The 23,366-nt window shown below is 41.3% G+C and overlaps 3 protein-coding genes across 4 annotated transcripts in view; 1 reads left to right on the top strand and 2 right to left on the bottom strand.

Annotated features, from left to right (window-relative positions):
- Positions 1 to 5,447, bottom strand: part of magi3a (membrane associated guanylate kinase, WW and PDZ domain containing 3a) — a 108,027-nt gene extending 102,580 nt beyond the window's left edge. Inside the window, exon 1 of the mRNA XM_079173370.1 lies at positions 4,557 to 5,447. Within this exon, the coding sequence (XP_079029496.1) occupies positions 4,557 to 4,863 (307 nt within the window). The 5' untranslated portion in view covers positions 4,864 to 5,447. The remainder of the gene's footprint in view (positions 1 to 4,556) is intronic.
- LOC306708182 (tyrosine-protein kinase receptor Tie-1) lies at positions 5,117 to 10,494 on the top strand (the record flags this gene model as incomplete). Its single annotated transcript, XM_079175920.1, is given in 9 exon segments — positions 5,117 to 5,168; positions 6,988 to 7,142; positions 7,343 to 7,441; positions 7,841 to 8,047; positions 8,051 to 8,058; positions 8,151 to 8,183; positions 9,492 to 9,596; positions 10,322 to 10,397; positions 10,399 to 10,494. Coding segments are annotated over 9 exon segments (831 nt in total).
- Positions 10,495 to 10,739: 245 nt separating this feature from the next.
- On the bottom strand, positions 10,740 to 19,734 carry tmem269 (transmembrane protein 269). Of its 2 annotated transcripts, none has more exons than XM_079176813.1 (7): positions 19,452 to 19,734; positions 18,295 to 18,338; positions 15,654 to 15,801; positions 15,073 to 15,170; positions 13,787 to 13,930; positions 13,497 to 13,697; positions 10,740 to 13,215 (listed from the first exon to the last, which is right to left on the bottom strand). In XM_079176813.1, the coding sequence occupies exons 2-7, from the start codon at positions 18,317 to 18,319 to the stop codon at positions 13,106 to 13,108; spliced, it is 726 nt and encodes a 241-aa protein (XP_079032939.1). In that variant the 5' UTR covers positions 18,320 to 18,338; positions 19,452 to 19,734; the 3' UTR covers positions 10,740 to 13,105. The 2 variants fall into 2 exon arrangements, with proteins under 2 accessions (XP_079032939.1, XP_079032940.1); XM_079176814.1 differs by having other exon boundaries at positions 15,654 to 17,272; positions 19,452 to 19,732.
- Between the last annotated feature and the right edge of the window lie 3,632 nt (positions 19,735 to 23,366).

The raw sequence follows: 23,366 nt of genomic DNA, 5'->3' as shown, positions 1-23,366 counted from the left end.
CGCAATGACGATGTCAATGGACCACGAGGTAGTGAGTGACGTGTGTTGCTGTTGTTCCTGCGTAGCGTAAATGAGACTCGCATACTTGCTGCTACCCGATCCACCATTTTAAACTGCAACTCGGGGCATTTCTGATACTGGTGTTGTTGTCGGAACAACTCTAGACCCAAAAATACCTTGTTTACTTCTAACAGCAGCGATCAGTGTCCCTTTTCAAGAGGAAACATTCACTTTTAGCTGCACGGAGACATAAAATCACAGTGAAACTTAAACAACGTAAAAAACACAAAACACTGTGTGTGTGAAAAACAAAAAGGATGAGCGGTATTTGTGTGATGCAGCAGAGGAGGTTACCATTCCTCATGATATAGGAGCCGCCTGTTATGTATACGCACTGTTTGGATGATGACCTCGTCTTATCTCAAGAAGGATGAATCACTGTTACAGGGAGACCAATTAGGAGTCAGGCTGAGGGAAGGAAGGCAGGAGTCTCTGAGGTAGAGGTTGTGTGTGTGTGTGTGTGTGTGTGTGTGTGTGTGTGTGTGTGTGTGTGTGTGTGTGTGTGTGTGTGTGTGTGTGTGTGTGTGTGTGTGTGTGTGTGTACACACATCTCTAAACCACACCGTCCGTTTCCACCAGCAGCAACCTGCAGACACTGCTGCTGCTGCTGCTGCTGCTGCTGACGTTGCAGCACGACCGGTCAGCGAGTAGAAAGAGGCAGCCTTGGTGAATCAGCACGCACTCATCTCCACTGCCTTTACACATGCCTGCCAAGTCATGGTGCCTGCCAGTGAGAGGCATGGCTCATTTCGAAAATGCCATCTTTGTTGCTGGCCTGTTCGATACCGCAATGCGTCTCCATGGACAGCATCAGCGAGGTGGAATGAAGAGGGATGCCCATGCCACTAAACATCTGAGGGCCGATTTGGGGAGCTCTGCCTTCCCCTGATGGTTCCAAGACTGTAAGAATGATGCAGCAGTCACATTGCGCAAACCCATCATTCTCCTTCTTCCATCATTCATCTTCTTTCCTCCTCGCCGGACTCACTGCGTTTTCCGTGCACCGCAAGAGAGGGAGGAAAGAAACGCGAGGAGGAGGCAGAGGTGTAAACCTCTACGAAGACAGGGGGAGTGGACAAGGAGATGGTGAGGAGGTGCAGGGCTGCGAGTTGCAGAAGGAGAGGGCTGCTCCACAGAGGAATGGAAAAAAAAGAGTGCGAGAGGCGTGCTTTTGGTATTCACAGCAGCCTCTGCCGTATGGGGGGCTTCAGTGTGCCCATCCGCTCGCACCGCCGTCCCTCGCCACCGACAGGCTGGCAGGGCGGAGGGCGGGGAAGTGTGACAGGTTTGGGGAATGAGCCGGGAGAGCAGCCAGTGGGAGGGGATGATGGGTGGATGTCACATCAGGTGTACAGCTGTGATACGCGTACACTTAAACACACACACACACACACACACACACACACTGAGAAAATGGGATGCAGCAGAGAGAGCACAGAGAATGGTGCCAGTAAAGCTCCCTTTGCACTCAGAATACTGAATGGCTTCCATGTTTTGGAGCTGCAGGAAGAGCGTGAGCCGAGAGGAGGAACTGGATTCTAAATGATTTTGCAACCGAGGAGCGTTGACAGTGACATAGTTGCATTTCATTTTAAATCGTTCACATATATTGTTTGTTTTTTTGTCGCTCGGCGCATAAAGAGAACGGACTGCACTCCGGTACTTTAGTGGTTACAATTCTCACCTGATGTACAACGTAAATTCTGAGAGTGCACCGTTAGTCTCAAATATGATGAAAGCAGCCGGTGACTGGAACAGAAGTTACGTTTACAGAACCTGAGAGATCCTGACAGCTCCCCTCAGCTAGTTTAGAGCAGCTTAGTCATAGAGGCACTGCACCGTGTGTGTGGGGGGGGGGGGGGGGGGGGGGGGGACCACATTAACACTGACTGTGCGCTTACTGCTCTGCTGCTGATGGCAAACCGAGGAAGTGTTAACCTGAATATGAAAACACCAGCGACACAAAAAGAAAAGAAGCAGAGATTGCGTAATCTTGAGGTAAAGCAGCAAATTACCACATGATGTTAAGGTTGCGAATAAAATCTGTTCTGTATCGGTTTCTCATTCTTCAGGATAACATACGACCTTTTTTTTTTTTTAATCAAAGGCAGAGGTCAGTTTTTAGTGAGGGATTCCGCAAAGACTCTTTGCAATCTACGGCCCTGCTCAGACTGAGTGCGTTTTAGCAGCCTGGGGCGGCTTTGCTGTGGTGTTCAATGGGTGTGAAGCGTTTTGCGCGGTGCTTTTGCTTTTGCTTGGCAAAAAAAAACCGAACTGACCTGATAAGTGTTTTTCCATCTGTACCTTGCCTTCAGAAATGTATTCACATACCGTGCGCAGACATAATCTCTGGAGTAGCACTGTAAAATGTGAACCATTGTCCTCTCGGTATATCATTAGTATTATTTAGCTATATTTCAGGCTTTTTCAGAGAAGGTTTTCAAAAACCCTTTTCCCATTTTAGACCCGATTTGTGAATCAAGGATGCTCCGGGAACTGAGAGCTAAATGGTCCATCCATTTAAGCTCCATGAGGCAAAAACAAGCAGATCTAAGTCTGTTTACAGCATTAATCAATGCGCTGCCCACTCACAAGTCTCTAAGCCGCAATAGGTATCTGTATCACTACGCCTCTACTCTCAATTGCCCCCTCAAGGTTACTGCCTATTGCCTTGCTCCTCTCTCTGGATGAGAGCTGCATACTGAGTGCACCGGCTGGTCTGGAGCCAGAGGACCACTCCAGGCAAACTTCTGTTTCCTGTCCTGACAGTGCACGGGGAAGTGTCGAGCAGTCAAATATGTATGATTTAATTGTCATGGCCGGCGAGTAAAATGACTCCCTTTGGTGGGAATCACTAAAGGGAGTAAGATCCCGAGGAGAGCTGGTGCAACACTGTAAATATTTGTTAGATTTACTTGGAGGATAAAGTGGCTAGTGAAAAAAGAAAAAAAAAAGAACAGCATACTGGTGATGGAAAAAGGATGGGAAGGAAGGGTACAAAGGCAAAAGTGAGAATCAGAGTGCAATATATGATGATATAGCAAAGGAAAGAAAATACCAGAGGAGAGCGGGAATGGCAAACTGTGATGATAAGGCATAATCGTCTGAGGGGGAAAGATAAAGTAAAGTCAAACTGGGCAGCAAGGAGGGAGAATGGTACACTGATATAAAGACAATTCTCCATTTTCAGGCTGATGCAACTTGGTTTTGGCTCACATGCAACACTGTGTTGTTTCTTTGGTAATAGACGTGAAGTCAAAACTTGAACACTCAAACTTTGCCTTTTATCCTCACGCCCAACGTTCCAATCTCACGACGAGTATACAACTTTATATGCACACCAGTCGGTCTAAACATGTGATCCGCCACCCCATCTTGGCACGGAGCGAGCCATTAATGATGGATGATGCTGGAATTAATCATGAGGAAGAGAACAGAGATGTAAAAAAAAAAAACACACAGCGAGGGCCCCAAGGGGAACAGAGGAGCCTATGGTAAGCAGCCTGCGCATGTCAAAGTGTGGCTTGAGCATCAGAATACAACTAACATTACATAACAGAGAAAATGTTAAAAGCGCTACAATTAGTGTCAAGTTTGGTCTTCTGTGATGCATAAAAGTGATCATGATAATCCTGTGATATTGATTACAACCACGTCCACTGACCCTAGTCAACAGGTCAACCGTATGTGCAGCAGGAGAACCGATCTGCGTCACATAAAACCACCATAACTGCCCGACAGCCACGGTGTCGGACTGAGTCGCCAGGCTGAGGCAGCATCCTGAAGGATTTAAGGATAAGGGCCCAATTGATTCAATTAGACTTGGACTCGCCTTAACGCCAGCAGGCCGACACCGTCTAAGCCGGTCAAGGCAGACATTAACAAATCTGAGCTAAGTGTTTGCAAAGCACCGCACTCAGCAGAGCCTCTATCAAATTCATCCATCCATAAAAACACAAACACACACACACACACACACACACACACACACACACACACACACACCTTCTGTCCCTCATGACTAATACAGTTTGTCTGTCAGTATGCTTGGCACATTTCACACACACTCAGAAGTCACGTCTGTGAGCCATGAAGAAGTGCAAACTGATTGCAAGTAAGTCGGCTAATAACATGCACATACAATAAATGAATAGGAGCCACGCAGATAGGCCATTTAAATATGCTAAAGCCAGCTGAAAAACACACACCTAACCTGAAAACTGGCTTCCACATCTACTCAAGACTGTGTGCAGACACACACACACACACACACACACACACACACACACACACCCATCATCACAAAGCCCTAAAAGGCAAACAGAGGCTCAGCTGTGAGTCCCTCTTATTTAGCCATGATAGTCTCACCTGTCCCAAGCTTCTCAATCTTTAGGTTACAGTGATGTAACCATTGTAGAGCACTTTACACAGCATGGCAGGTGTGTGTATGTATGTATGTATGTACGGGGGGGGGTCATTGCGAATCAAATACACACCTGGTTTCACAGTCTTCAGGCGGATGGGCTCCCGAAAGTGGCGGATGACAGCCAGCGTGTCTCGGTTGGTGAGTCCGCTCACCGGAGTGCCGTTCACCTCCAGCAGCACGTCCCCGCTGCAGGGAAACCTCCCGACGTGACAAACCATGGCGTCCGAAACTACGTCTCCGAGGTGGGGGAACTCTCCCAGCTCAGCGCCGCCGCGCACCTCAACCACCGCGACCAACTCTCCGGAACCCCCCCACGACAGGGTGCACTCCTGCACTTTGGCGGACCAGTGCTTCTTCTTCTTCAGTGTCTTGGACATTGTCGGTAGCTCCTGTAAACCCGGGAGGAAGTCCAAGAACGATCGTCCCTCAACGCAAGACCCGCTGCTGAGCCTAAGACGCAATGACGCATGGGAAAATCATCGCAGATCAGAGAAGTTGAGGCTGATTTCTTGTGTTGTATTCCATTCCAGGGTAAACAAATCTCTCTCTCTTTTTCTCAGATCGAACTCCCTCTGTTGATGATCGATCCTCCCATTGGATTTACTCGAGCATCACCTGTCTGCGCCTGGGATGCGAGATCAGCTGCGTCAGTGTCGCATTGAAGCGGAAAGTGTTGGTTCTGGTGCGTCTCGATTCCACAGCCCAGTTCACAGCAATGTGAACTTAAAAAAACAAAAAAAACAATAGCAGCCTCCTCCACCCCCGTTACAACCCCGACATCACGGATCCGGTGAGCCCGCCTCGTTCGTGCGCCCGCGAGTTCCAAAAGCGTGGAGTATATATTCCACGTTAAGACTTCAGAAAACACCAGACAATCTGACTGCCCGGAAAACTACTTTAAAGAGAAAATACTTCACACACAAAAAAACCCGTCTCCCTCGGTCCAGTGACAGCTCTTCAATCCGATCATACCGGAGTCAACTTTACTCTGCGCACCTGTCCTCCTCTCTGCCACCCCCCCTCCTCCTCCTCCTCCTCCGCGGTGACATCAGCAAAGGCAGTCCTTAGAAACGGGAAAACATACCTGGCACTCGGTCCGATCAGTAATCCGATCCTCACCAAACTGAAGCCTCGCTTCTCGTTCTCCGTTACGCGCTCGGTGCACTTCCGCGCTTTACTACTACAAAAAAAAAAAAAAAAAAACTACGCAGTCATGCAACGGGCGTGATCCGATTAGGCTTCACTCCATAACTTTTTTTGATCTTTTTCCGTGTTGCTTTTCCTGAATGCAGGAGCTTCTGTCCAATCAGAGATTGGGGGGGCGGGGGGGGGGCGGTCGTAGAGTATCTCCGTTGAACCAATGATGAATGGCAGGAGGCGGGGCTTCTGTGATTGAGAAGCGCTGGATTTAGTTTCCATGGTGTGTTAAAAAGCAAGGCGGAGCTCCAGCCCTGGGACACATCTTTTCACGTGGGAAATTATTTTTGCAAATTCGGGATAGTCGACATGCAGTTTATATGCAATTTTTACAATGTGTTCTTTATTCTGTGGACTAAAATGTGTGATTATTTGCCTTTATTATTGTCTAAACCATGCAAATTGCAATATTTCCTGCTCTCATAACCGAGGACTCGGCCACTGGTTGGAGGCAATTTCTTGCGCAAGTCTGCCCTCTTGTGGTTGTATCTCATCCCAAGCACTAATAACAACACTGTACTACTATAATACAATAAACAATAAACTTATTGTGTTTTTTTGTATTAATTAAACACCAGAACACTTATACCCAGCATATGCACTTTTACACTCACTTTGTTTCCTTGCTTTTATTGTTTTTATCTGTTTTTATTTAGTGTTATTTGTACCTCTAATAGAGTGTATGCTATTCTGTTCCTGAGACAGAGCATCATTTTTCACATGGGGCCTAAAAAACAAACTGAATACATCCCGTTTGTGCTGCACATTACAGTTTAATCAGTTAACTGTTAAGGCAGCCGTATGTGTTACCACACCTGTTAATGTTGCCATTTCTGGGCATTTGTCAATGATTAACATTTAGTCAACTTTCAGACTCACCCCCTCGGTCAGCGCCCTCACAGACAAAGCTGAGCCCATTTTCTAGAAGCAGCTGATAAACAACCTTGTTTGGTTATATTTTATACTATAAGGTTGGGAATGTGTGTTTGCTTGATCGTTCATCAGGTGTCAGGTAGGAAAACTGTAGCAATTATACTTCATCCCTCGCTTGATTTTTTTTTAATTCATCAGTTAGTTAATAGTTTCTACACAGGGGTAAACTTGTTATGAATCTCACCTGCTGATATGATCGGCCGTTTCTCTCATATGGGAGAAATGCCAGCTGCTCCTTAATGGATGCAGCAACGACACCTCGCTCCCCGTGTGCTGCAAGTTGAACACATGGCAATTATTGCAATGCAAACTCATAGGCTACTCCTCTCCTCCTATTCCCCACATGCTTCTTCTTCCGTCTCTTGTTTTAGAGTCGGCGGGTCCACTTGCTGTAATTATCCCCCCTTGTCTGTTGGCTCTGAGCACAGTTTCAGTGGTGGCTCTGATTTTCTACAATCTCCACAAGAACAAACAAAGAAGACCTAGCACCTCGGCACATTTTACAAATGGCATAATTGCAATAGCTGTATATCCTCTGTATAAAAGCTGTTTTTCAACAACAACACCAGGTGCTACTATATCATTGGTTCACAATAAACCAGCAGTTACTGTTGTGTTTTTCAACAGGCCAGCAGAGTGTATCCCTGACTGCAGTATGTGTAAGCACTCCAAAGGTCCAGGCAGATTTGTATCCCTGGTAAATTCCCAAAGAGTCTGTTCTTTAAGGGACTAGAGTTTTGGCAGACGGGTCGTCATGGCCCCATTTGTACAGCTCTGCTAAAGAAGAGAGGCCGAGAGTCCTCTGCTGTGGTGGTTCAGTCGTTAGTATGTGACAAAATCATTGGTGTTTTCAGAGGGAGAGGGGCCACATTAATTAAATAGATATACAGTATATTGCAATAGTTAAAAACAGATAATACGGTTGCTTACTAACCATCTGTTATTAACACCATGACGATGGCCCATACCAGCATGACGCTACGGAGTTTGCAGAGTGGGTCCTCTTCCACGCTACAGTGTGTACCCTCTTTGTTGACCGATTATTCCCAACAAACAAATAAATGAGCTAAATTTAGATGTCTTGCTCTGCTGATGATGTCATTCTGTACTGCAGCAGGTAACGACCTGCATACCAATATCCCCCGTGTATGTTTGTCTTGAATTTTGAATGAATATTTCAACCAAAGATTGATGTTGTTTGGCTGTAATTGGCCCTTCCATCAGGATTACCTGATGTCAGAGCACAGGCTGCTGCGTGGGGATGTTGCTGCCAGGAACATCTTAATTGGCCTAGGCCTCTCAGCCCGGATGTCTGGACTGGGCGTGGCATTTAGAGGACGCAAAATGGATCCACCAATCAGACAGAGGGCAGCAGAGGTGGCTCTCAAATGGCAGGCTACAGAGAGTATCGTGATGCAGCTCAGTATCGACTGAAGCGACGTGTAAGGGCAGAGCTATGGCTAAGAAAACAAAAGACACAAAGAAACCCAGCTAGAATCAATATGAATATGATTTTACATTTTCTTTTCCCGAGGTGGTCATTTGGAATCTTACTGTATGAACTTAGGTAAAGCTGCATGTTCCATTATCTGTACTCGTGTTATTTAAAGGGAACACATCATGCTCATTTTCAGGTTCATACTTGTGGGTTTGTACGAGTACATGTTTACATGCTTTGATGTTAAAAACCCCCAAAAAAGCACACTCTGCTGTAATTGCCTTGCGAGAAAGAATATTGTGCACCTTTTGCAAAGGTACATTACATTACATTACAGTTATTTAGCAGACGCTTTTATCCAAAGCGACTTACAATAAGTGTATTCAACATAGGTATTCAAGAGAACTACTAGTCACCAGAAATCATAAGTGCATCTCCCTTGTTAAACAAGTATCTAAGAGCATAAACCAGAGCAAACGTACAGTGCAGAAACAAGCAAATACAATAAGTGCAACAAACTAATATGAATACAATAAGAGCAACAAGCTAATATGAGTACCAGGCAGTTCCTAAGCCGTGGGTGGAGATACTCAGATGGGGGGCAGTATATTCTATCTAGCCTGCAAGTGTATAGGAAGGAGTGCCAAACCTGAATGACTTGTTGAATCATATATTTTCTGATCTAGGCAGCACACAAAAACTGACTGGGTTGTCTTATTTCTACAGTATGTGAGGTAGTAGACACTCCAAATACCCAAATGGATGTGCACAAGGACTGAAAAAGTCAGTTATTCATGACATGTTCCCTTTAAGCCATCAGTATTTGAGCCTTTTCATATCTTCTAAATGTACTGATTTCTACAATCTGTTGTCACAGCCCGGCTCAGAGACTGTAACACAAACAGGGAGACAACGAGCTGGCGGCCAAAAGAAGTTATTTATCTGTCTCGCCAAAAACAAGTAACCCAAGGTTAACAGCACTTTACACAAAGACAGCAACAACTGTGGTGAGCCAGTCAACAAAGATCTTCCTTCCCAAGAGGCTGGCTGCCAACTGGAGAGGGTATTTTGTCTCCTAGGGCCCCCTTAGGAGGGGGCTGGGGGGGGGGGGGGGGCGACAGAGTACACACATGTAGTACAAATCACTTCTGAGAACGAATGAAATGATATTTTACGATATATCAAAAACCTAAGTAATGAAGACATTCTGGGCAAATGGACCATGTAAGCTATTTTACTCACTCAAAAACATATACACAAAGTAATACTATATACTACAAGTGGTACCAGAATGTCACCTATTTTTCGCCAGGACACAGCGAGCTATGTTCTCCGTTACCGATCCCAACCAAAAACTAGGGGTCGTCACACTGTTGTATTGGATCATGACACAATGATGATGCAGCTTCACATGTTACCATAAAAGTCACATTTATTTATCTCAGGCTCTCCCCCGTACCCTGAGCTGGAGCCTCTGTATGTGCTTTCAAAGCTGCAGGGATCGTATCGAATGAAGAGACCAGAGAATTGTGGGGGACCTTTGTAAGTAAACTAGTAAGAAATAGACCCAATTAACATAGAGTATATATCCCTTCATGTTAGCAATTGAGTCAATTTATACTCATGAAAGTTCCATTTCCTACTAATTCTTCTTCTTGAGCTATTACAAACAAAAAGTCGAGGAAGTCCAAAGGTAACAAAAAAAAAATCTAGCATGTCTTAAATTCACTAATTTAAACAATATTCCATTTAAAACCAAAGTGTAAAAACGTACAAGGTGCACTTGGGCATATGTTGTTATCCTCGAGCAGAACCAGGCTGCCAATCTTTGTGTTAAGTCAAACCTAAAGGTCCAGTGTGTTGGATTTATTGGCATCATCTCTAGGGGTTGCAGATTGCAACTAATTTAATGCCCATCTGCTCGTCCCTCCCTGTCCAAGCCAGCTACAACCAGGGTTTGGTTTGTCCTTTCTGGGCTACTGTAGAAACATGTGTAGCGGTCCCCTTGCTTCTTATGTTGGTCAATCTAAGCTAAGAAAACACAACAAATATTAGTTTTTTAGGTGATTAAACACTAATGAAACTTAGTTATGAGTATTATATTACATTTCTGCTAATAAATCACCCTAAATCCTACACAGACAGACATGAGAATGGTGTATTATCATCTGACTTTCAGCAAGCAAGCAACTTAAGGGTATTTACAAAAAATGTCAAACTATTCCTTTAACACAGAGCTGTCTTAAATTCCTTTTGTATGCTTTTAGGTATGATCTTATGAAGTACTGTTGGATGTGGAGTTCGACGGACCAACCTGCATTGTCGGCCATCATAAAGCTGTTGGGAGTGCTCACAGCATATGGCGGCTGCTAAAGATATTTGTGTTCCTAAAGTCATGGACATTTTTGAGTATAACAGAAAGGCAGGACTGCTCTCATAGGCTCATGTGCTACCAAATATGGTAACACCTAGGAAACAACATATAAACAGTGATTATCTGTAGGAATCCAATGTAACATGTGTGTTGAATGTCCACCATTGAATAGGTATTATATATGCATCTTTACAGTTTTAGTCAAGCATTCATGATTTTATGAACTCATGACATTGAAAGCAAGTCGTTTCATTATCAACTTCTTACTGTAAAAAAAATGTATGGACAATAAAAGCAAAAGCACACGTTCGTTAAGATCTTTTTTTTAATTCACTGGGCAAAGTACAAGTTTTGTATTTGTAATGCTCCTGGCATGCGTACATTACTGTGGCTTCACAGTTTCAAAACCAAAACACTCACAGGAAAGCAGAATGTACCAGAGTAGATTTGTGTTCAGTTCAGAGTATAGGGCTGGGCAATTATTCAATATGATAATTTATTGTCTTTCAATGCAAACAAATCATCATTAACACATTTATCGAGATATCATGATACACGACTATGCTGTCTAAATTGATAAGCACATTGTAACTCAAATTTCTCCGAAGATTTTGCGCTAAAGTTCTTAATTCAATGGGAAAATACTCAGTACTCTTCATTTGTCAAGTATTTAATTGACACAGAAGTATACAAAAATAGGCATTACCATGAGGTTATTTCATACAGACCATTTTTTGAATTAGCAGAAAACATACTTTATCGTGATATACTGTATCGTTATGGGGATACCAAATTACCTTTATTGGGATAGAAAACCGCGATATAGCCCCAGACATATTATGCACTTTACACTTTAGATTATTTTCACAACATTGGTTATTGTAACCAGGTCAAGAACCACCAGTGGGTTTAGATCAATACCAGAACCAGAACACATGGGCGTTTGTGTTTAACTTTCTTGCTTTAGGAAAGTGTGTTTTAGATTTCCCTCAGAAAACGTTAAGTTTAAAAGTTAGATAGCTCATAGTGTTAGCATTTTATGAGTTATCTAAATAAATCTCCCTAATAAGAGTTTTAAAACAAAATGAATGCAAAAGTTCATGTCTTCCCAGTTCCGATATTGTTTATAAGAGGGTTAAAATCATTAAAGCTATCATTAAATTCACTGAACTCAAGTTGTGGGTGATGTCATACCTTTTATTTTGAAATCTCAAGATTACTAGCTCAAAGATGACCGTTTTCAGAAGGTGTGGAGTCCAAAATTAAATATGGGAATACTGTATAATTTCAGCATTTGTCACACACGCAATGCAAGGAGGCACAATTACACATTGTGAAACAGGCTCTACGAAAAAAGTGATGTCCCTCAGACAGAATACTGGCCAAGTTAAAGATTAACAACACACTTAAACTCTCCTTCCTTGTGGGTTTTACTTGTCAATGCTGCTCCACCACTAGAAGTGGTCATGTAGTGCAATGTTACGACACCTTTAAGGTGGAGGCAGAACTTGCAGCGAGGGCAGCCTGTGTGTTGTTGCTCTTTAAGGGAAAATTCACATTGAATCACCAGGCAGAAAACTGCTGCTGTGGCGCTATGTACGCAGCCACACACGCTGTTGCATTCCCGACTCCACCTCAACTCTACGACTACCATAGGGCGTGATCCATTGTGGATTTACTATTTAAACCGCAATGCCTCCTAAAACAGAGGCAAACACCTACAATGACCAGATAAAATGACACATAAAAGCAATATGGAAGCATTTTGAAAACATTCAAACAGCAAATCTATTATAAGGAATGACTGCACCGTTACGATAGAATTTTTTTCTTACTGTAAGTCACTGGATTTTAGACCCCTACAAAATGGAAAAGTGGATTACGAGGAAACCCACATCATGACCTGAATGCTGTGAAAGTGAAGTGACCTCAAACCTGATAAAAACATTAACAGTTAACAGAAAATTGGTGACAATGCTGTATGAATGCCCGTTACCGTGTTATAAAGCAGAAAGGACATGGAATTTGAATCTGGCAAAATGTTGCTGAGAAATATTTTATATAATTAATTAAAGGCTTTACCTACATACTGTAGCACTCGAACAGTTACTCATTAAGCTATGCTCAACACACATCATAATAACAGTTATGATCCTGTGTGATTACACAATTAAACATTTTAAAAACCAAATTAGAAGCAGAAATCTATTAAAAATGATTTTGTTTTCTTTTTATCTCATCGTGTGAGAAAATGATGTGCGCTGCTACTGCGTGTTCACAACATTGATGAAAGATTGGATTAATATTGAAGTAGGGAGATTACACGGGAGATGAACCTGATGAAAATTTGTGAAACAAGCCATCTGACCCCTGGATTCAGTGAAAATGCAGCACAGACATAAGACAGCATTGAAGGCTTATCCTTACTTTAGGAACAATAAAATGCACTTCTCATCCCTCACTCAAACTCTCTTGAATCTGGGCTCTGTTTTAGAGGTGTCGCATCAAAATAAAAAAAGGTCAAATAGAGCGAGTGTTCGCCTGTGGAACATGAGCATGTTTCAGCTTGGATCCTCCATGGCAGTAGGGAGCAGCAGCAGTCTGGAAGCCTCAGTTCACCCAGATGGGTCATAGAAGCAAACCTACATGGGAGTTTTGGACAAAGCCAGCACCCATTTTACACTTTACTGCTCCAAAGGGATGTTGGGAACAAAATGTAGGAGACTGACCACAGCAGATAGTACACACATGCAGGGGGGAAGGATGAGCAGAACAGCATGACAACTCCTGGAAATAACACAAAAAAAAAAAATAGAAGTGTAGTGAGATATTAAGAGTAAAAGCACTCACAAATTGACAAAGCAGCATGTATTGGTAGAAAAAAAGCCCTTATTACTGAAACTATCTACATGGCTAGATGCCGCTACTACATGCATTTGCTAAATGTTGTACCTGATATCTAATTTGATGAAGCATTTCTGATATGAATCATTACTCTTAGCTCTTGTCTAAGAGAAATGTGAATCGTACTGGATTTCTTTTTTTTTTTTTTTTTTTTAATAGTTTACCTCCAGCGTAGACTGCTTTCTTCCAGGCCTGGGACTCTAGCACTCTGTCATGGGGGTAGAAGTTCTGGCTGATCATGAAGAGGATCATGGCCACCGCAATGACCCGCAGCAAGGCCAGGTTTCCCCCTGACAGCAGAGAGGCACTGGCCAGGATGGCCGAGGAGTAGATGCAAGGCAGGCCGCGATACATGAACGGGATCCCTAGGGACCGAAACAAGAACACATTTCCAGTAGGTCCTTCGAATAATAAAACAGCATAGAGTACAGCAACTACACATTTCGGAACTTACCGCTGGTAAAGAAACACAGGCGGGTAAACACTGACAAGACGTAACACACGCATAGGATGTTGTCCAGCAGGTCAGATGTCCTTAGAAGCAATGAAGTGGCAATCCCAAAGGTCGTGAAGTCAGCATAATCATCTAGCTTTGCACCTGAACAGGAAAAAAGAAAAGTGTGAATACCAAACGTGGCTCTGGGAAGTTCACAAGGAGATAATAATTGTATTGGACTGAAATGTAATCCGAATAACTGGCATTAGAAGAGCTACTAGTGAGCGCCAACTGTTCTATTAATACACTTCTTTAAAAATCAGACGGTAATTGAGCCATGAGTTTACATTCTATCAAAGTGTAGCTATGTTATCGTCTCTCCGGCATGGTCACTGACAATGTTACCGACAGGGGGTTGTGTATGTGTGATAATCTCCAAGTGGAAAATTCAGAGTCCGCCCAACGGGGCAGCCATTCTATAAACAACATTCTCCACTGCCTCGTCCCTTTATCCCCCCCAGGAGCACAGCGCATGTTTTCAGCCGATGAGGATGAGGTGATTCAGGCCCCGGCTCAAATGACAGAGGTGGAATTCCACAGGCCAGGGTCAACAATTTTAGCAATTTCAGATATGCAGAGAAGCCAAAGCAACGGGATAAAAAAGACAATTGGAGCGTGATCCTGTGGAATTAGGCTGCTTAATCAGAAAGTGATTGTTCATTTGACAAAATACATGGGGGGGGCACAACAACATCCACCTGCAAAGTCATGCAGAAAAACCCCGTCGGGGACACAAAGCCCCCTGAAATGTGCAGCCAACGATGTATTGTGATGCACCTGGGAGCTATTTTGGGCTTCGGAGAAAATGTGAACTTTCACACGAGAAGCTTTTAAAAACAGCTGTGTGTGCCTTCTTTGTTTAATATGTACACTGTTGTGATCTTTTGAAAACAAGCCACATCGTATGTTCTGTGCATTTGCATTGGGTGCCATTCACACTCAATAAAAACCTGAAATATTATTATGATTTGTGGAGTTCTTAGAAATATAGGAAAAGCTAAAAAGCATCTATTTGATAAAGCTCAAGTTACACGTCATTAAATATGTATGATTAGTTTATTGGATACTTTGTAAGACTATCCAGAGTATTCAGTGGCGGTGTTTCCTTCAGCTGCTCACTGTTGTTTATGACTTTGAGCGGCCTGATTGTAAAGTCCAGACAAAGGACTGTGCAGCGAGCCCTGCCAACACCCGAGTCAAGGTTTATCTTTGGTAACAGCTCCCGACGACAACACTCCACTTACCCAGCGCAGAGCAGGCATCGAGTCGCCTGGCAACCGCTCCATCTGCCAAATCCAGAAGGTAGCCAATCAGAACCAGCCAGCATGCAGCATGATGGTGCCTGAACAAAAACAAAAACATCATACTTTTAATAAAAATGAAGGATTTTCCGAGGGGGTTCAAAGTCAACTTTTAGTAATTACTGTGGCCCTGAGGGGCTGAAATATAAACAAAACAGAAAAACACAATATTTCATAAAAACACATCAACAAATTAGTTTTCTTTTCTGTTAGCAATGTTATTTTGTATTCTGATCTGTTAAATGCACTTTGAGAACTGTATCGTTTTAGTTTTTTTTTTTAAATTGTGTTAGTTTTGTGACACATTGCCTTGTTTTGTGAAATGCTGTTTTACTTTTTGCCACCGTATTAACTAAAATTTGGTTTTATAAACCCTAGCCAAATACTCAACTTGTATAAACATTTATGTTTTGTCTTTTAATCTGAAAAAACAACAAGATTACAATGAGTCCCACCAAGCCACAGTTTGTTTGGTCGGCCCTGACTAATGCTTCAGATAGTAAAATCTAACAATGTAAACTCACCCGTTTAGACTGCTGAGAATGGAGGCAATGCCCATGACCATGTTAGCAACTGACAGAGCATTGGCTGCATTTTTACGTGCAAACTCCTTGATCTGGAGTCCTGTGGCGTCATCACTCAGAAAGAGCTTGTTGGTACACTGGAAGAGACCTTAGACCACACAACAGCAGCAGTTAGTAGTTGTCTGTGTAATGTCAATAACCCCTACCCTGCTAAAGCTAAAAGCTAACAGCCTACTATCATTGGGGGAACATACCAGCTGGGCTTTTGATGAAGGTGTCTAACATGGGGATAGTTAAATAATCATATCCCAGTTTGAGTCAAACTTCAGTTGAAGTGAAAGGAAAAATGTGTAAAAAATTCTGAAAGTATTCTTAATGCTTTACCAGTCATAGAAGAATAATTAATTTATATTTTATTAATTTAAACAATATTTTGTACACTATGAATACATATGGCAAGATATTATAACATGTGTGCATGTGTGTGTTTTTCTTTAACTGTTTTTAAAACAAAATATTGCTTTAAAAGCGATTCCCCTGTCTAATGTAAAAGAAGCATCACTTACCAAGACGTATGTTTATTGGACGAAGACCGACCATACGATACATTCATCCACTTTCAGATTACTAAAATGCATTTGTTACTGTACATTCGTTCATTCGCAGCCTATAGCATGCAACATTACAGTGTCTCATCATCTACTCATTACATTATCAGTTATAGCTATGCAATACACATCATTATAACATTTTAAAAGCAGCATGCAGTAAACTTCAATATCAATGGATATGATCATATTTGCAAAGGAAAAACATCAAAAGGATACATGTCTGAACAGGATGCATGTGGAGTGTTAGTGCCCAACTGTAATCATATCAGGGGTCAAATACACACGAATACTGGTGTGGTAAACAAGTCATAAACAGTTAGGGGACTACCACATACACCATTGGCTATAGTGAGATTGAGTTGGACCTACTCCATAGACACATACCAGACGTGAGATCTATTAGCCTGATGAAACGTGGTGGCCTGAGACAAGGACATGGCAGCAGCACTCCCATAGCTCACTATTCAAATCTATTTATACCACTGTAGCTAAGGCTTTAATTGGGATCATGGTATAAAGATAGATCTACAACCTCTCCTTGTTTTCCTTGTTGACATAACATACAGTATATATCAAAATACCTAGCTGCATGGGGGTGTAAAGCCAATTGTAATAGATGAATTAAGTTTGTTGAAAGTGCAGTTAGTAAAATGTATAATTACATGACAAACTTAGTTGTTTTGAAGACGAAAGGCGATAACGCTGCAACTTAGTCAGTGAGATGGAATGACTGCTGACACTGCCTCGCCCCAGCCAAAGACTTCTTCCTCCCCCCACAAAGCTGTGATGTTTTTTAATGAAGTAAAACAAAGAAATCAGTGTTTCCTGTCTGCCTCCGCTCTTGTGAGCTTAATGCTTTCTCTCAAGTCATAGTACTGTCCAAGTAGTGCACAGATAAATGACCTGCAAAATTTTGAGATTTTTAAAATGTTGCAGTAGCAACCCTTGAGTTTTTCACCCTGAACTTCCTGTGATTCCAAAGCCAGGCGAGTTCAAGACATTCTTCATCTGAAAGAAAACAGCGTATGAGACACAGCAAAAGCCAACAATAACTTACACTTTTACTTGACAGCATGCTTTCTACTTCTCATTTTGGGATTTTTAAAACAATTCACAACCTGGCATTTGGATTGTTATCTGAAAACTGTTCATGGGTAAACAAACACATTAGTTAATGCAGTTTGCTAATGGAATAGTCAGGTTCATTAACTTTAGTCACAGTAAATACAATTAGGGAAGCACACGTGCAGCCCCATGTGCAAAGCCTGTGAGGTTGCAGATCACACTGCCAAGTTTTGCATTACCCACTTAAGACACATGTCTTGGTCACAAATAAATAAAAAGAGGATAAAAGCCAGGGACAGTCAATTTCAAGCAGGTCTCCATTTCTGGATTGCTGCCTAATGACTGCAAAGCATGATGGGAAGGCCCTTGTTATGTAATGCTCTGCTATGTTACAGTAACTGGTAACAACTACCAAGACTAAACGAAAAACAAGGAAGACAGTTCAGAACAGGGATAATCTGGCATGAACATTATAAACTAGTTACATTTTCCCTGAGTTAACTGTGTTAATGGCATATAGTCGAGGAGAAAAGGCAATACAATTGCAATTTGTTCTAAATCCTATACACCAGTCAACATGTATTCCTATACATTCTAATGGGTGTGGTTTGTTTCACAGTATATACTTAAAACGATAAACTATCCTCAAACTGTGTGGACTATGTGCAGTGTACATTAATGTATTTGTGCTGTAACGATGGTGTCGATGTCTACATCCACATACTTTATTATAATTGCATATCATAACTCCCTCATGTCTACTTTATGCTATATGTATTCTATGTTGTTGGTTTTGTACAAAAAATATTTTTTTATTCAATTAAATTCGGTTCAAGCTTCTTTAGTTCAGTGGTTGTTTTTCCTGCCAAATTAGATCCAAGCAGACCTACGTGTAGGCCTGCCCTCTGGCACCCATGTACATAATAATCCACCTGTTGAGGTGAAATTTAGAAACAAGTACCTACCAGAAGAGGGAGACAGCAGGATCATGATTGTCTCTGGCTCACAGCTGTAAAATAAACAATTAAAAAGGTGCTTACTCATATTAGCATTGTGACATTCAACCATACATTGTTGGAGCATGACAGATACATTTATACTATCTGATGATAACAAATGAAAACAAGGTAAAACATCATGCCACAGAAAGTCCATAAAAAAGATCAGTTTTGGAAACTATATGCCTACACATTTAGCTATACTGTTGCTATACTGTTACCAGTTGTAAATCTGTATTCCATGACGTATTTTAGCTTTATTAGCTGGACCGTTAATGCGTGGCTGAATAATTCTTAAATGTTTTGAATGTGCGCAACAACAACCGCTTCCGCCTCGCTCGTCCATCTCTTCTTTCATTTGTTGAAAGAATGATGGCCAAATCCCAAATGCATAATTGGCTGTATGCCAGAAAATGGACCCATGGGTGTTCTTTTACGCTTCCCAAATTTGCTTCTGCTTCTGAAACCACTTGCTGGTTTACAGTCGCTCAGCGGGGAGGGGTGGGAGGGGGGGGGGGGGGGGGGGGGTCTCTGCGCCAAAATAACATCACCAGCTAGAAAATCAAAATATCAAATGACCTAAAGCAACAGGTGACTCCGCTGCACGTTTCCTGTAAAACTCCATTTGTCATCACACACCCTTTTTCACCATTGAAACTCCTCAGACCAATACTGAGTCGGGAGATTTTTTTTGTTCGCACCAAATTAGAAGACGTATCATAATTAGACAGGTGTGTTGGTAGATCATGTCAGGTGTTTGCTAGATGATATGGTATGTTGTACAGTGCGCCTGACATGTTTGTATCGTTTACGTTTAAAATCGCACGGATGTAGTGTCCGGCCTTTTCAGTAAAAAAAAAAAAAGAAAAAAAAAAAAAAGAAAAAAAGAAAAAGAAGCTTAATGCTCAGTCAATTTTTTCTGAATAAACACTGGTTGATGATGAAGATATTTAGAGCAGTCAAACACTCCATCATGAAGAGGCTGGAGATAGCTCGCAACTGCGTCACAGACTAACTGTGCGGCTCGTGCAGCGCAGGCCTATATTTTACGCAAAAAAAAATCTATTCTCCATTGATAATGGAGATGCAGGTACCAAATACACATTCGGATTGTCTCATCTTACCTGAAAGGACCTCCAAAGATGACAAAATATAGACAAATCCAATGACGGAGACGTCTAAAAACGCGTGCCGGGGGGAGCTTGTTGTCTTTCCTTTTCTTTATCACGTGGTTGATCTCTTTGTCCCTTAACTGTCTTTGGTATGTTGAGTCCCTACGCTGTCCCTACGCTGACTACAGTGTGCACAACATAGGCCGTTTACCTTTCAGCTTCACAGCCTCTAATTCAGCGCGTCCTTTTAAAGACCAAGGGTAAATCCGCTGTAATATTCCACCGGAAATGACGCTCCTATTGCCGCTAGTTTCTTTTATGACAATTCAGCTAGCGGCTGGTGTTACACCCCTAATACTCGTCAAACCTACTGGTTCCCTAAGCGTGTTCGCTGAACAGCAGCTTTTAAAACCAGTTGGGGTGTAACGCATGTTCCCAAATGTTCTCATTTTACAGTCAGGTGTATTTTTAAAATACATCTTTCATTTTTGATGCGATAAAAAAACAAAAGCTGCAATAAATAAATAACGCAAACTTATCTAGAATTAGTGGGCTACTGCTATTACTATTAGGCTATTTCATTGGGTCCAAAACAAGCCACAGAAATAAATACATGATGTTATTAGCTTACAATATTCTCAATATTGCATTTTTAAATGTTTTTAAGAAGTTAGTATTTCCACAACATGTTTGCAGTCATGAATACCTAACAAATGACACTACACTTCTGCACCTACAATAACCTGTGGGCGGTAAGCACAACGGAGTGGAATGTGTTCTTTTTCTGCTGTTACTGCTCCTATGGCTTCATAAGAGGAAGTATGAACAAACAAACCAATTAAAACATAGTTGGTGCAAGTCAAGCAAGGTTGTTGTTGGCTCAATACGCTTCAACTATCTGAACTTGTAATTCAGGCTGTTGGGAGGTGTTCACTTGTCTTTGAGAGTCAAACGTATATTGTTGACCTATATTTTGTTGACCCGGTTCTGGTGATCAGGAAGTGGAATGGCAACCCTTCACAGAAGAGTTAACCCATTAACTGTCAACTGAGTTATCATAGATTATTATCAACTATCCCCTTGTGAGAGTGTTTCAATACTCACTGCTTAATCCTTTAACCCTCATGCTACCAATGCAGACCCCAGAGGTACACTTTTTGTTATATGGGTGCTTTATTATATCATTTCTATTTTTCATGACTTTGTCAATCAATGTAGTCCTAATGCCTAGATGTCATTGTTTACTGTTTCTGTTTTAATCAGAGCTTTTAAAAAAGACACAGATTTCCTCATGTGTTCTGTGTATTTTCATTAAACAGAAAATGCTTATGCTTTGACTGTCCAAAAATAACAACAATCTGTTTAACTTTTCTTCAGATGACATTATTTACATAACTGATCGTGTTTTGAGAATAAATAAGTTAACATTTTGCTATGATGGTTGTTTCTTAGTATATTCCAGTCAGTAGTCTTTGTATATGATGGTAGGATGAGGGCTAATGTTCTAACCAAGAAAACAGTAATTACAAAAACATTTAACATTTTTTATTTCCTTTGGGCAAAAATAACAACAATCAATGTTTTATATTTAAACAGACCTCGCAGTTATTTTATAGGGACCTTTATTAAAGGGTTGAAATGGCACTTAAAGGTAAAATACAACACGTTATTAGTAATATGTTGGTATTATAGCAACGTGTGTCAATTTGCTACCACGGAATTTGTAGTATTACCAGTACTAGTATTATTTAGAAGTATTTTTCTAGATATTTAACAAGTTTACAGTAGGCTACTTTGAAAACATCTTAGAAAGAATTAGAAATCATGCTGAATAATGTATATTCTTCATCAAATATGTAAGGGAATAACATTAAATATATGATATTGACAACAGTGAATGTTCATAAGGTTTTTCTTATTCCATAAACATTGTAAATTCATTATCTTATTCATTAGCATCACTTCCGTCTATTTTAATTACTTTTTTAACACTATACCTTTAGCTATCACTATAAAATAATTGAACTGTTTGGTAGAGCATGTTTTTAGAAAATGATTTGACCCGTATTAGACTTTTTTGCATCAAGTTAGATAATTCTTTACCTGTTAGTTCAAAATGCTCAAAATGCTCAAAATGCTTGATTTTCAAGTGATTCACGTAGACTTCGGATAGTGATTAGTGATTTTTTGACAATTATTTCTGGTCTTGTGAGGGAAAAGCCTGGAAGACCTTCAAATCAGAGAGTAAAAAGTATAAAATAAATTGTACATAACATTTTATGACCTTGTCATGGAAACGTGATATGGTGCCGCAAAGTGCTGTCCCATTCGTATTTACACCATTTCAAGCCCTTACAGTCTCTTACACTCAACCATTTAACAGGTGATGTCAGGTGAAGTCCTTGAGGGTTCAGGGTTTAAGGCTTTAGGGGGGACACTGGGATTGGGCCATTGAGAGGCTCCACGAGCTGTCATTAATGTAAACAGAATGGTCCATTGACCTGACATGACCTGACATGACATGACATGACTCTCATTAAACAGGAAGAGTGGGTATTTATTTGCATACTAACATACTAACCTTTGACGAGTTGTTGTTGAATGTCAATCTAAGAACTGTATCTATAATTAAAGTGCTTCCTGGGAAATTTACAAATTCACATGAGTACAGATTAATGGACACACGTGTAAGCAAATGTCTTGTATTTGACTAGTGGGTTTACCCTTTAAAATGAATGTATCCTTCATCCTTGTGTTTCTTGTGCCAGCAGAATACTGTGCTACAGGAGAATGTGAGTGTTTGCGCTCTTCTTCAAACCCTTGTGGAGACACTAGGTTATTTAGAATAGGAATACATTGTCTTACTAAATAAAGAGTACCAAGACACAACACAATATACAGAAACACATATTTAACATGATGTAGGTTGATGACATACATATTGGCTTATCATTCATTACACATAATGCAGCAACAGTTCATTTCCTAAAAAACTGCGCAGAAAGCCAGCGGGCATGTAAGGCGGACCTTGTAGTCTTGACAGTGTTTTCCCCCAGGCTGCTCAGCATTCACACAGGCAAAGCCAATACTAGCGTCATATCTGCAAAACATACAGTAAGAAAACTATTTTAAAAAGGTCCATGAAAAGATGATCACATAAAAGTTTCACCATATAAAGAAATACAGATAACCAGCTTAAAAACAAAACAGCAAAAAGTGAAAAACAATATAAAAACATAAAGAAATTCACATGAAGGAGATCACAGACTTTAAAACAAACCAACAAATTGCATCGATACTTATAAATACTTATAGGTACTTGTAAATTGAGATTGTTCCCCATGCTTCCAGTCTTTATGCTAAGCTAAGCTAAATGACGACTTTAACTTCATATTTACCTTGCAGACATAAGAGTTGCATCAACATTCCCACCTAACTGTGAACAAGCAAGTTACATTTTTCCCAAAAATATAAGCTATTCCTTTAACACTGAAACTCGACAATGTAGCAATGCTGGGCTTGCTATTCATGTTGTTTGGTGTTATTAATACAGAATGGCTAGAATCCTTGCATCATTGCTTTTGGCAGATGTACCATCTAAATCACTATGATGCAAGTTTTCGTTTATCCATCAACACAAACTTACATCTGAAAGACGTCTCCGGTCTTGTGTGCAGGGACACCGGACACTGTCATGGCTTCAATGGCCACAGGCTTGGAGCAGACCTGACGGGGATGTAACATCTGCAGTTTGAGGAGGGTCTCATAGTCCCCTCGCTGCGTGGGCCTGTCCGTGTTGAACCAGCGTGTCCTGCAACCTGCCAACCAGTCAGAGGCATATTCTGAGATTTTAATTTGGTTTTACAGGTTGTGACATTTCTTTTTCATCAATATGCACACCGATGAGGCTCATGTATATGTATATGA

Source organism: Pholis gunnellus (genome assembly GCF_910591455.1).
Source record: "Pholis gunnellus genome assembly, chromosome: 2".
NCBI lineage: Eukaryota > Metazoa > Chordata > Actinopteri > Perciformes > Pholidae > Pholis > Pholis gunnellus.
Note: the sequence above shows the minus strand (reverse complement) of the source record. Positions and strands in the feature narration are given on the sequence as shown.

Bases quoted from the DNA above. Each gene is read 5' to 3' on its own strand.
- tmem269 (XM_079176813.1), bottom strand. From the start codon at position 18,319: ATGATCCTGCTGTCTCCCTCTTCTG. The intron at 13,931-15,072 runs GTAAGTGGAGTG...TTTCCTGTTCAG, and splicing joins CGATGCCTGCTCTGCGCTGG to GTGCAAAGCTAGATGATTAT. The intron at 13,216-13,496 runs GTAAACTATTAA...TGTTATTTCCAG, and splicing joins GAAAGCAGTCTACGCTGGAG to GAGTTGTCATGCTGTTCTGC.